The sequence below is a fragment of the Pundamilia nyererei genome, unplaced genomic scaffold (assembly GCF_000239375.1).
Source record: "Pundamilia nyererei isolate P.nyererei 1_Seehausen unplaced genomic scaffold, PunNye1.0 scaffold00179, whole genome shotgun sequence".
Lineage (NCBI taxonomy): Eukaryota > Metazoa > Chordata > Actinopteri > Cichliformes > Cichlidae > Pundamilia > Pundamilia nyererei.
Window position 1 is genome coordinate 93691 of NW_005187580.1, and position 12719 is coordinate 106409.

General features: G+C 41.0%; 1 protein-coding gene across 3 annotated transcripts; it reads left to right on the plus strand.

Moving 5' to 3' along the window:
* Window positions 1-303: 303 nt before the first annotated feature.
* mocs1 (molybdenum cofactor synthesis 1) lies at window positions 304-10369 on the plus strand. Of its 3 annotated transcripts, none has more exons than XM_005746476.1 (11): window positions 304-606; window positions 1720-1831; window positions 2145-2312; window positions 3671-3835; window positions 5159-5220; window positions 6684-6795; window positions 6894-7006; window positions 7376-7486; window positions 8750-8870; window positions 8956-9003; window positions 9241-10369. In XM_005746476.1, exons 1-11 carry the CDS (start codon window positions 412-414, stop codon window positions 10308-10310), a joined length of 2277 nt encoding a protein of 758 aa, XP_005746533.1. In that variant the 5' UTR covers window positions 304-411; the 3' UTR covers window positions 10311-10369. The 3 variants fall into 3 exon arrangements, with proteins under 3 accessions (XP_005746533.1, XP_005746534.1, XP_005746535.1); XM_005746477.1 differs by having other exon boundaries at window positions 9244-10369; XM_005746478.1 differs by having other exon boundaries at window positions 8956-9018; window positions 9241-9307.
* The last annotated feature ends 2350 nt before the right edge of the window (window positions 10370-12719 follow it).

The following is a 12719-nucleotide window of genomic DNA, read 5'->3' on the forward strand; positions in this document are numbered from 1 at the left end:
TTACTAAAAAAATGTTGTTGTTGTTGTTGTTTTTTTAAATATAATAGCAGGATGGCTGATTTAAGAACTTCATAAGAGGTAATACAACTTTGCTGTGTTAACTCACAGCGCGTTTAAGCTAGGTTTCATATTTGTCTAAAATCGACTTTTTATTATTTATTTATTTTTCACTCCTAGTTTTAATTTGCTTTTAGTTCCCTGAAATAACCTGTCTCAGTGCTACCCTCCATTGGCGGTTTCTATGTAAAAAAAATAAATAAATCTTTGGTTACCCTTGACTACACTACCCATAGTGCACCATGGTATGCGTCCGTTACTGTGATTGGTCCAGGTTGGTTAGAGACGTTGTTGAACTGCAGGTCGGAGAGAAAGAGCAAACAGAGGACCTCGGAGTTGTCAAATGGTTGAACTATGGCTGCTCCTGTTAGCATGTGCTGCCGTCTGTTTGACAGAAACGGCGCTTTGACACGTGTTAGGAAACTGTTTGCACGGCGCGTGAACAGAAGCATCGCGCGGAGCTGTTCCGGTGTTACGCACGAGGAAAATGAACTTGAACTCACAGACTCGACTATAGCTGGTTCCAACTTCAAAACCAGGGCAACACAGGTAAGTCAACCTCCAAAACAGTAACACAAGCCGGGCCTGCAGCTAAGATTGTCCTGTCTGTGTTGAGACGCAGGCTGAGTGAAACCTTTAAGGAGTAAAGGTGAGAAGCTTATAACCTGAACAGGTTATAAACCGGGCCCAGGAAACACTAAACTAAGGAATAAATATTAAACCAAACGGTTATCCATTATGACAGCGTGGCTGTGATATAAAAGGGGGTCATGGGGTGTATTTTTGGCGTGATTGTGAGAACCAATCAGAGGGGGGAAACAACACCTCACCTGCTTTACGTTTGTCACTGCTTTGTAGTTTTACATACTTGATATCATGTGATAAGATAGATGTGATAGCCAGCATGTTGCAAGTAGGAAAAGAATTGTTATAAACTAATAAAGTTGGTTGAGATTAAAAGTAATTTTTTCTATTTGGATTGAAGTTGTGCTTTAGATGATACAGATTTTGAATCTTTTGGACCGTTTGGAGGCCCAAAGTATAAACTGTTTAAGAGGGTGTTATTGAGATAGTCTACTTCTTTAAAATATTGTTTCTACCTCATACATACATACTCTATCCATGTGCTTGATAATCAGAGATGATTGACAGAGCAAGCATGCTCCTGAATGTCCAGTAGTCAAATAACAGAGTAGCATTCATTGTTCATCTTCTTGCTGTGTCTCTCTGGGTTGCAGGTGTATATTACATCAGTGACTATAATAATTATGATATGGCAATAATAGGGAAAAATTGACTAAAGTGTGCATAAGTGGCTTTTATATGAAGCTTTTTACCTTAAGAAACAATGAAGGGACTTGGGAAGGTCTAAAAAGATCAGTGCAGTTAAATGATCAGCCTGTTGATTAACAGAGTGTCTCCGAGCAACTGCTGAGTCACTGGTTTGCTTTTACACTGGTAACTTTTGACATAACCGCAGGTGCTCATGAGTGATGGGCAAAGGTCAGGAGCTGGGACACAGATTTGGCTTCAGCTGACATTATTGTGTCTCTGGCATGATGGGACTCAGAGGGGCTGTTGTGTTTGATTCAAAATAAGACTGCAGTGATGCCAGGGTATATAGTTTGATCGGTGTCTTTTCCTGATTCTTTTCCTCCCCAGAAGAGGCTCAGGGATGACAGCATACTCCCCTTTTCAGCATTCTTGACTGACAACTTTGGCCGCAGGCACAACTACCTACGAATCTCCCTCACAGAAAAATGCAACTTCCGCTGTGAGTAAATGTTTATTTTCTGTAGATCCTATCAAGAAACCATTGTTACATTCCCAGCCCACTAGTGGAGCAACATTATTAGACCAAGTTAACCATCGTAATTAGTAAACCTTTCACAGAAGTGCACTAAAATGCCCAAATTCTGCTGACCTACTGGAGAAAGAAAAGGTTTTTCTTTCCCACACAGTAGAGTTTTTGGTTTGTCCCCTCGTTCCCTTTTATTTAGTTGTGTTACTTCAGTATTTATCGTAGTAAAAGAAGGAATTCTCGCTAATGTAGGCTAAAATACATCTTTCATCTTTCTCATTTCTAGGTCAGTACTGCATGCCAGAGGAGGGGGTGAAGCTCACACCACGGGGCCAGCTGCTATCCACCTCTGAGGTGCTGACCCTGGCTCGCCTCTTCGTCCAAGAGGGGGTGGACAAGATCCGCCTCACTGGAGGGGAGCCGCTCATCAGACCTGATGTGCTCCATATTATCAGTAAGAAACAAGGAGAAAATAGTTTGTGCAGGCTTTTTTTTTTTTTTTTCAATAATAAAACAACTTGGAAGCTGTTTTGAGTCATTTCACACTTTTTTTAACACTTTGGATCAGCTTGTAGCAAACATAAACTTGCTTTCTTCAGTTTCCCGTATGACTAAAATGATGTAGTGACACTGTTTTCAGAGGAGCAAGTCAGGTTTGGCAACCAGGCGACCGATGATTCATGTGCTAACTCTGCTGACTTGACTGCAGCTGAAGTGAAGAGAAGCAATTTTGCATGCATGCCTTCAGTTTAAGGGTTTCTGTGGAAGGGGAAATGATTTGTTACACCACAGTTGTTTTTGGTCTAATGATGTATTATTGCATCATTTGAATTTTACAGCCTGATTTTAAATTAAACTTTGTAAGTGAAGCCTCTGCAGCAAGAAAAAGCCTGTCGTGAATGAATGAGGGTGTGTGGCAGGACTAGTGGGTCAGGTCTTTTTGGAAAGAGGACCATTGATTGCCACTAGCTGTGTATGAGGCTCATGAGACTTCATGCATAACTTGGATTTGGTTGCACTAGTTATTTCAGGAAGCAAGAGGATCGCTTGAAATAACGGAATATAATTTATTGAAGTGTGGAGTTTGACTAATAAATGATTTGCCGACATTGGTAGGAAGAAATACACAACAGTATTGCTGATGGAGATTAGAGTTGGAGACTCTGATGAGGCACATTGAGCATCCAGAATAAAGGAGGAGGCAGAACACATGAATGAGAGTCTGAAACGACTGCACTGAGATTTAAAGCTCAAGGAACAGAGGCTGAATGTCTCACAGGAGGAGCGTGAAAAAGCTGCAGTGAAGCTGGTTGTGTTGTTTTTGTTGGCTCACAGAACCGCTGATGTGGCGTGTACAGTTATAAACAGGATCCACAAAGATCTACTGGTTACAAGTAATGGTAGTTGGCTAGGTTTACTGGATGGATTTAGTTGCATTGTGGTGCTGTGTGTGTTTGTGAGTTCATTCTGCATTATCTTTGCTTAATGTCAAAATGACCAGAGTAACTGTACTAGTTATGGATAATAAAGACTTTAATAACCCATAAATTTATTTAAAGAAGTTTTTTCATTGATAGGCATTCAAGCAAGGAAACATAATTTCCCGGTGGCACAATATGCTGCATAGTAACAGATAAAGATATCCACTTTACATGGCTAAAGATTTTGTTCTGTTATCATGCTGTAATGATTGATTTATGTATGGATAAACTCATCTGTTATATAATATTTCAACCTTAAAGGTAAAAGTTCACTTGTTGCATTCATCAGTTTTCTCTCATTCTGTCTTGCCTTTCCATTTCTACTCTGCAGCTGAGCTCAGGAAGTTGGAGGGCCTCAAGACTATCGCCATGACAACCAATGGCATGAACTTGGCTCGGCTTTTGCCAAACCTTAAAGACGCCGGATTGGACCTGATCAACATCAGCCTGGATTCATTAGTTCCTGCCAAATTTGAGTTTATTGTCAGACGGAAAGGTATGGAAGCGTCGTCAGTGTATCAATGTCAGCTGTGTGAGACATATGATCAGAACACCAATAGTGTGCGTAGATTGAGGAGGGGAAAAAAGCGACATCACGAGGCTGTAGCTGATTGACGCTGTAGTTTAGGAGTGTATAACCACAAAAGTGTCAGATGGTCAGCGAGATATTTTCTAAATCCCTACGTCTTTAGAAAATACGAAGGAGATTGTGATCTGGTGATGGTGGAGGCCATTTGAGTATAATGAACTCATTGTGATGTTTAAGATGCCAGTTTTACATGATTTTAGCTTTGTGACGTGATGTGTTATCCTGCTGGAAGCAGCGGTCAGAAGATGGGAGATATCACTGTCACTGTGGTGATAAAGTGATGGGTACTGAGCAACCGTACTCGGACAGGCTGTAGTGTTTAAATAATGCTCATTTGGTGCTAACTGGCCCAAAGTGTGCCCAGATAATTGGCTGATTGACTGACTTCAGATGAAATTAAACATATTTAATATTCTTCGTGTGTGGCTAAAAACTCTCACTGTCTTTATGTATGTCTTTTTTTTAGTGTTTCCCTGGTTCAGCTTTTTCTTCTAGTGTATGATAGGCATAAATCAGTGTAGTTTTTGTTGTGGGTCCATCCCACAAGCTTAGGGAAGAAGGCTGTAAGCTGTAAACACTGCAGGTGACTGCAGGGCAGAGCTATGGGTGGTTGGCTCGTGAAAGGCAGACACAGATGGACTAACTGAGATTAGGACATGAAGAAGAGCGGAGAAAAGAAAACTGGATTTACAGCACCTGCCTTCTTGTGTTTGTAATAGAAGTTACTGTTGAAATCGTGTTTCTTTTCTTTATTCAGGACAAATTGCAGTTATGCAAACTGTAAATAAAACATAAGCCTCATCCTACATAAAGATCCTGCTTTGATTTAATTGTTTTGAGCAAGTGAAAACAAATAATGACTCTGACCTTGACAGTCTGCTTTTCAAAAGCTTGAGCTGCTGTGGAGGGATTACATGTTTCTATACAAGTGGTTTGTGGTGAATTACGGACATTAAAAGGTGGAGGAGAACAGACAAGGCCGAGCTTTTCGTGTGGAAGCACCACTCATTTCAGAAACCACAAAGCTTAGTTCTGATCTTTGTTTTTGTTGTATGATTCAGTGCATTTTTATTTCTCAAAACCTGCCTCCAATCACACACCATTCTCAACTTTAGTCGTATTTTAATAACATACAAACTTTACTATTATTATTTATTAGTAGCATTACTAATGCACCTAATGTAAAATGTTAATCTTAGTCACATTTCATTTTCTACTTGCCTTTTCCAGGGTTTCACAAAGTAATGGAGGGCGTTGAAAAGGCCATTGAATTGGGCTACAGTCCTGTGAAGGTATTTGTTCATTTTCATTCATTATTAAGTCTCTGTTATGGAAAATATCCCCACTACGATTCAGTGTCTTCCTTTTTGTTACTGTTTAACATTTTTGCAGTTTATATATAAGTATTAAAATGGGTAAGATTTAATTGCAGGACAAGTGTTTCACAGTTGCAGAAATGTAGCAAGTGCAGAGTGCCCAAAAACTCTGAGATAATCAGCTAATATCAGTGAGAGAAAACAATAAAATCATGGTTAGGAAAGGTGAATTCCCTGTGATGACTTTCATATGGTGTTTTTGGATAATGTGTCAGAGTGAAAGCCTGGAACAAGAGAACAACAAGGGGCTGAGGATGGAGCCTTGGGGACCGGCATTTGTACTGATCTAAGATCAATCCTACTGTGGCACTGAGAAGTCAAACGCACTGAAACCTAAGCAAGTAGAAATGTTGCAAAAGCTGCTCTGCTCTGGATCAAACCACCAAAAATGTTGGTGGTTTGATCCAGTTGGCATGCCAAATATCCTTGGGCAAGATACTTACTCCAATTTGCTCTCCGATGTATCCATCAGAGTATGAATGTGTGTGAATATTTGATAGAAAGCACTTATGTAGGAAAAGAACAGAAATAAGTGCTTGTATGAATGGGTTTGAATGAGTGAATGAGGCAAGTCATATAAAACACTTCGTGTGCTTAGTTAGTAGTAGAAAAATGCTGCATATGAATCGGTCCGTTAACCAAAATCAAGCAATGACCACTATTATGAGCAATTCCTTTTACTTGTTCATAATGAGAGACACAAACTGTTTTGCAGAGTGCTTTGGAAGTTGTCAGATTTTAGTTGTAGTTTAATATGTTTCCTCCAGTAGCTTCTCGTAACCTGATTCCCCTTTAGGAAGAGTGTGATTTTTTTTATAAGGCTTCTCTGTTACAGGAGTTTAGGAATGCCAGCATAAAATAACATTATATGTCCATTACCTAGTCTAAAAAATTGTTGTTCTTCATTCTGTTTTGCTAAGCTGTGCGGTTAGCTTGATGCCACTGACTGCATGTTGATCAAGAAGTGTTGTGGTTCAGCCTTGGGTCAGTGAAGGACCTTCATTTGTAGATCTTTAAGCATCAAATGAGTCACATTAAATCTGCTAGACAGTTAAAATAAAACATGATGCTGTTTTAAACTTTCACGTTATTTATCAACTCTTTAAGAAGGCAAGAAAAAGCTTATGTGGACGGGTCTCCTTTTGAAAAATTTAGACTTTAAAAATATAGTGAATTATTCCAGTCATTAACATCACTGGATGAATTCTCATGTATAGTACATCAAAGTCTTATAAGGCTGTTATTATTGTGTTACATAATTAAATATTGGCCCACACATCTTCAGTAAGTCATTTTCTGTCGGTTGTTACATAACCAGCTTGTTAGGAAAATAATGGCTCAGTAATCAGAGGCCTATTGTTGTTCACTTCTCTTTGTAGATCAACTGCGTGGTCATGCGAGGCCTGAATGAGGATGAGCTGCTTGATTTTGCAGCACTGACAGAGAAGAAGCCTCTGGAGGTGCGCTTTATAGAGTACATGCCCTTCGATGGTAAGTGCTCACGCCCCATGAAGTTTCAAATGCTCGAGCAAATGTTTTAAACATCCATTGTTTAAACCCACACTGCCTGGTTCGTCTCCTCTCTGCAGGCAACAAGTGGAACTTTAAGAAGATGGTGAGCTACCAGGAGATGCTGGACCGCATCAGGCAGAAGTGGCCCGACCTGGAGAAGCTTCAAGCTGGACAGACAGACACAGCCAAGGTCAGTGTCTCCAACTGTACTAAATTACTTTGGAGATGAAATCCTGACAAAGATGGTTGATTAATTATTATATTTATACTGAAAAATAAAAAGTCATGTTTCTTGTGTTCCTCTGTGCATTTTCTCCGACACATCCGAGTCCCTCTGATCAAATAGACCTGCAGGATTTTTCTATATTTCTGCTTAAAACATCATCAGATTATAACACAAGTCCTAAAAAGCAAAAAAGAAGACAACCCAATTAAACACATTAAACTAAAACATCCAAGTGAACAAAGTTTCAGGTGTCGGAGTCCAATGAAGAACTTTTTGTCACTGGTTGTAACATTTGAAAGTATATTTCTCACTTTTTTCCCTGTTTTGAAACAGACATTTAAAGTGCCAGGCTTCAAAGGTCAGCTGGGCTTCATCACCTCCATGTCCGACCATTTCTGTGGCTCCTGCAATCGTTTACGCATCACTGCAGACGGCAACCTAAAGGTAAAGCCGATAAAGCTTTAAAGCTGTTCGTGAGGTCTGTTATTGTCCTATGGCACAAATGTTCATGTATGCATGTGTGCAATTATAGATGGGCGGAGCTTGTGGGCGGCAGGTTGTGGAGCAAAAAGGGTGGTTTGTGATTTGTTAATAAGTGACAGAATCTTTTGCTGCTACTTGAGTTTTTCGTAATTTTGATGAGAATCTTATTGTTTTTATACATTTTTCTTCACCTTCATGTATCAGTGTCCCTTTTTCTTCACCATTAAGGTCCTTTGATTCTCCTTCTGGTCATTCCCTTTGTTTTTGAGACAAAACTTTTAACTAATTAGCATCAATATGCACTGAAGGTGTAGAGGAGGCTGCATACACTTCACTCTGAAACACTGATTTCAGTGGTTTGCACCAAGCAACAGGATACAAGCACAACTACAGAGCTGTTGCAGGCGCTATGGTCAAAGTTCAGCAGAATGTAACTTTGACCACTGTGAACTATGACGACTGCCTGTCTACCCAATAGGAAGATGGCATCTCTTTCTACTGGTAAGGTCAGCTACAGGCCATCTCTGCCTTCAGCTGAATATGGCAGAAGGTCTTCTATTGGCCACAGTGAGCTGCAGAGCAAAGTAGAGGAAATGTTTATTATGATGCATTTGAATTCATTAAATTATACAACATTTGTTTGGGTTTGTATCGAGACCAATGTCATAGACTGAGTATTTCTTCACCTCTCACCTCTTTTATATCCCCACGTGTTACATACCACTACAGCATGTCATTGAATTGTGTCTAATCTCTCCCTTAGTCTGTTTTGTCCTGCTTTATTTCTGCTCTCTTTCTGTTTTGTCTTCTCTTTCTTCTTCTCTCTTTCCCCTTACCCCAGAACCCGTCACAGCAGCAGATGGCTGCCTCTCCCTGACCCTGTTTAAAAGGAAGTTTTACCTTCCCGTCATCTCAAAAGTGCTTGTTCATAACAGATCACTTGATCGTTGGGATTTTCTCTAAGAATACTGTTGAGTCTTTACCTTACAGAATAAAGCACGCTATTGCTGCTGTTAGCTTAATATAAAAAGTGGGTTATTCTCCCACCATCTCTACTGATCTATTATTAAGTTCTTAAGCAATTTTTGATATTAAAGTGAACTTTTTACACAGACTCCAGGGAGCCATTTAGTTAATATCTGTTTCGTGTCTAATCTTGGATTTGGACTGCATTGCATTTGTGAAAACAGCTTTTCACTCTTTCCCGTCCGTCTCCTCTCTCAGGTGTGTTTGTTTGGTAACTCAGAGGTCTCCCTCAGAGATGTCTTACGCTCTGGCGCGTCCGATGAAGAGCTGCTGCAAATTATTGGTGCCGCTGTGGGCCGGAAGAAGAAACAGCATGCAGGTAGAAATCAATACATCATACAATTTTAGGATTATGCGCACAGATTGTTGTAATATTTGTAATTTATCCCTCTTTCTCTCTTCAGGCATGTTCAGTATCTCTCAGATGAAGAACAGGCCTATGATCCTCATTGGTGGGTGACACAGCTGTACGTACAAAGACCTCATTCGTGTTTCTTTAATGTTTTGTATTAGGATTGGAGCAGATCCACATCCATGCACTTTCCTTCTTAAAGATCAGAGAATGTTGAATCAAAAAGTTCAGCTATGGCTGAACTTCACGCTGGCTGCAACCACTTCTAAAACACTAGTAGGCAGCCCAGCAAAATACTTATGTCAGTATTCTTGACTCATTTATTTTTGTTTTCCAGCAGGTACCACATCTCAGACGTTCCTGCCAAAGCTACAAGACAGCAAGAGGGCTTTCCCCATTAGTTCCCAGCTTAAAAATGACTCGTTCCTCTCTCCAGCAACAACTCATCATTTAGGCAGCAGGAAAGTCTTGAATAGAGAGGATTGTTTGTGCCTTTCAGACTCCACTAACTTAACACAGGAAGCCAGTGTTTGCTGCTCTGGAACCTTAATGAGTGGGGGTACCCATGTTAAGATGCATATCAACACAGAAAAACCTAACCACAATGAAGTAGCATCCCTTCCCTCTGCAGAGATTGATAATGATCACATTAGTTGTCACACTAAGACTGAATGTTTCAGAACACACACAAATGTCACAAGCTATGTTAATGAAGTCTGTCTCAGGAACGCACAAGCCCTGAGTCCTAATGTTCTGACGAGCCACGTGTCCAGGACCCCAGGAGAAGCTGTTTTTTGCACACTGCTGATAGATGCCAAAATAAATCAGAGAAACCACCCTGTTAGATTCTGCCACAGTCAAAATTCCAACAAGGTTGCCAGTTGTAAACAGTCTGAGAGCAACCAGACAACAGATCTCAAAGCTCAGCTGACACATACAGACGCCCAGGGCCGCGCCACCATGGTGGATGTCGGGGGGAAACTTCCCACATGTCGAACAGCCGTAGCCTGTGCCACCGTTAGCTTAGGCCCCACCGCCTTCCGCCTGCTTCGAGATAACCAGCTGGCCAAGGGCGACGCCTTGACTGTGGCGCAGTTGGCTGGCATCATGGCTTCGAAGCAGACCTCCACCCTCATCCCCCTCTGCCACCCTTTACCCTTAGACCACACCTCTGTCACATTTCACCTGGATGAGCTTCTTAATGCCGTCGTCATCACAGCGACATGTCGCACCACGGGCAGGACGGGAGTGGAGATGGAGGCTCTGACTGCTGCTTCTGTAACAGCGCTCACCGTCTACGATATGTGCAAGGCGGTGAGCCATGACATCATCATCACGGATATAAAACTCGTCAGTAAGACAGGCGGGAAAAAGGACTTTCATCGCCATTCAAAACAGGAAGAATGAGATCAGAGACTGCACTATGGTTTTCCACAAATTAAACTTTGTGCCATCAATGAAAAACACATCCTGTTGGGCAGTTATCTCTCCTAGTCTGAATCGTTTTGTCTAATATGTAGTTTACTGAAGTTTTATCAATATTTTCAGTGTCATAATTCCTGCTTTTCCCTCCAGAGGGTGCACAAGTATTACATTGATAGTCCTCCCTGGAGGTTTTTGGAGTGAAGAAGAAACTGATTGCAGATGGCACTGATAATGTGCTTTTAAATTTGAAAGAATTTAATTTATGAAACTTGAAAACTGAACACAAACAAAAGAAGAGAGCAGCAAACGTTTCAGTGCATATTCCAGTCAGTCCCATACTCGCTTGCTCTTTTTCTTAACTTGCTTTTTATTGCAGTGACTAACACTACCACTATGATTGTTTTAACCTTGCTTTTTTTTTTTTTTAGATAATCAGGATATGAAATTTTAGTTTTGATGTTTTTCTACCTACCTCTGTAGTACACTGCAAACTAGATTTGTACTACATGAAAGTAGAGGATGGTAGTAAAATAAACTTATCTAATGACTGATAACACAAATAACCCGTTACACAATACGTTAACCCATTATTGCTCAATATGTTGTTAAAGTCTGTGTTCCTGTAACTTCCCTCCACTTGTGTGCTGTCTGTACCAGCCGTTTTCTTTTGTTTTTGAAGATTATTATGATTTTCATTGGTTGCATTAACTGTGCATTCACTTCACATCATCACACATCTCTTTTTTAAAAAATGAAGTATGGCATGTTTTGTCTTCATTTCCCTCTCAAAGAATGGCAGTATTCTCCGGTTATATCATAACGTTCATGCACTGGATATAACAATGACTAATGTGTGGCTTGACAGGGTGGTTCCACTCTGGTTACAACACACAGCCTGTTCCATTATGTTTTTCAGCTTAATAAAGAAACACTAAAAGGGACGATCCTGGTATTTTTGGCCTCGAAGTCTTATAGCTTGTAAAATGAATGCCTTACGACTTATTATAGCAGGTTTATAAGGACAAACTGAAATGAAGGAGTCTTGGTTTTCTGACTGCATAGTTATCAAAGCTCATCTTGTACATGGCTTGGTAGCCAATCTGTAGCTAGTCTCTAGCTCATTCCCTTCTTCCGAATGATGAAACGCTGCAATCACTGTTTTGCTGTCAATGTGGATGAAAATTCCATCATCCTATTCACGTAGCAGCTCGGTATTTTCGTCTCTGGTTCCGCAACACCTGACGTGGACCTTATTAGAGTTCTCTCTCTGCGTTAAGCTTGGTTAGCAAAGACCTTTACTGGATACAAACACTGCAGGTGAGAATCAAACCTGCAACTCCTTTTCCAAAGGGATGGAGTCTTACCACTACACTGTCCAACTGCTCTTATTTCTGTTTTTATGTCTGTTTATTCATATATACATATATATATATATTGTAACAGGGAGAGTGTATGAAATAAGATCTGCCTAAATAAAATGACATATGTTACATTAAAAATAGAAAAGATGTGTGATAAAGGTACGCCTAGCCTGCCTCCAAACAGCTGAGAAAGAGGGAAGGCAAAATTGACACAACACACAGACAAGAGAGTATAGTAGTGTAGAGACTAGAGTAGTGGTTAGACCACACGTCTTTGGAGCAGAGGATCGCAAGTTTGATTCCCACCTGGGGTGTCTGTATCCAGTAAGGGTCCTTAGACTAGAACTCCCCCCTGCTAAGCGATTAACAGGGTCCGTGTCAGGTGTTGAGGAACCAGGGCACCCTGACAAGAAGGGAGGTACAAAATAAATGCTATGGCCAGGACGCCAGGTCAGGGGGCGTTATCATCACCCCCATATTAGATCACTACAATAGGGCAGCAGTAATCAGTGAGATGCTTGGCTAAAAGGGCTAGAGGCTAAGATCAAGGTAGTCAACATAGGTGTCAACAGCTGGAGATGGACGCAGTGGTCATGATGATCCACTCGACTCTGAGACCATCACAGTGGCCGACTGTCCACTGACCCTCTTCATATTGGTTCTGTATTATCCTTCCAGGGCACAGCAAAACTCTTCATGTTGGCTGTCCAGTGGATCATCATGGCAACTGCATCCATCTCTAGCTGTTGACACCTTGGTTCTGTGGTCCTGCTTTTGATTTCTCTGGTGTAGTTGTTGATTGGCATATCTCAGGTATGGGTCCTGTACTTCTGCAACCTCCCTCTGTGCTACCCTGATCTTAGCCTCCTGCCCTTTCAGCCAAGCATCTTACTGATTACTGCTGCCCTATTGTAGTGATCTAGTTAGTCTCGATAGATATTGTACACAGTGCTGCATTAACATCTAGCAGACCTTATATGGGGGTGGGGGGGGTGACCTGGTGTCCTGGCTCCCCCTTGCCATAGCACTT

Coding starts and splice junctions, on each gene's coding strand:
- mocs1 (XM_005746476.1), top strand. CDS start 412: ATGGCTGCTCCTGTTAGCATGTGCTGCCGTCTGTTTGACAGAAACGGC. Junction 6,796..6,893: donor AGAGTACATGCCCTTCGATG/GTAAGTGCTCAC, acceptor TCCTCTCTGCAG/GCAACAAGTGGAACTTTAAG. Junction 9,004..9,240: donor CAGGCCTATGATCCTCATTG/GTGGGTGACACA, acceptor TTTGTTTTCCAG/CAGGTACCACATCTCAGACG.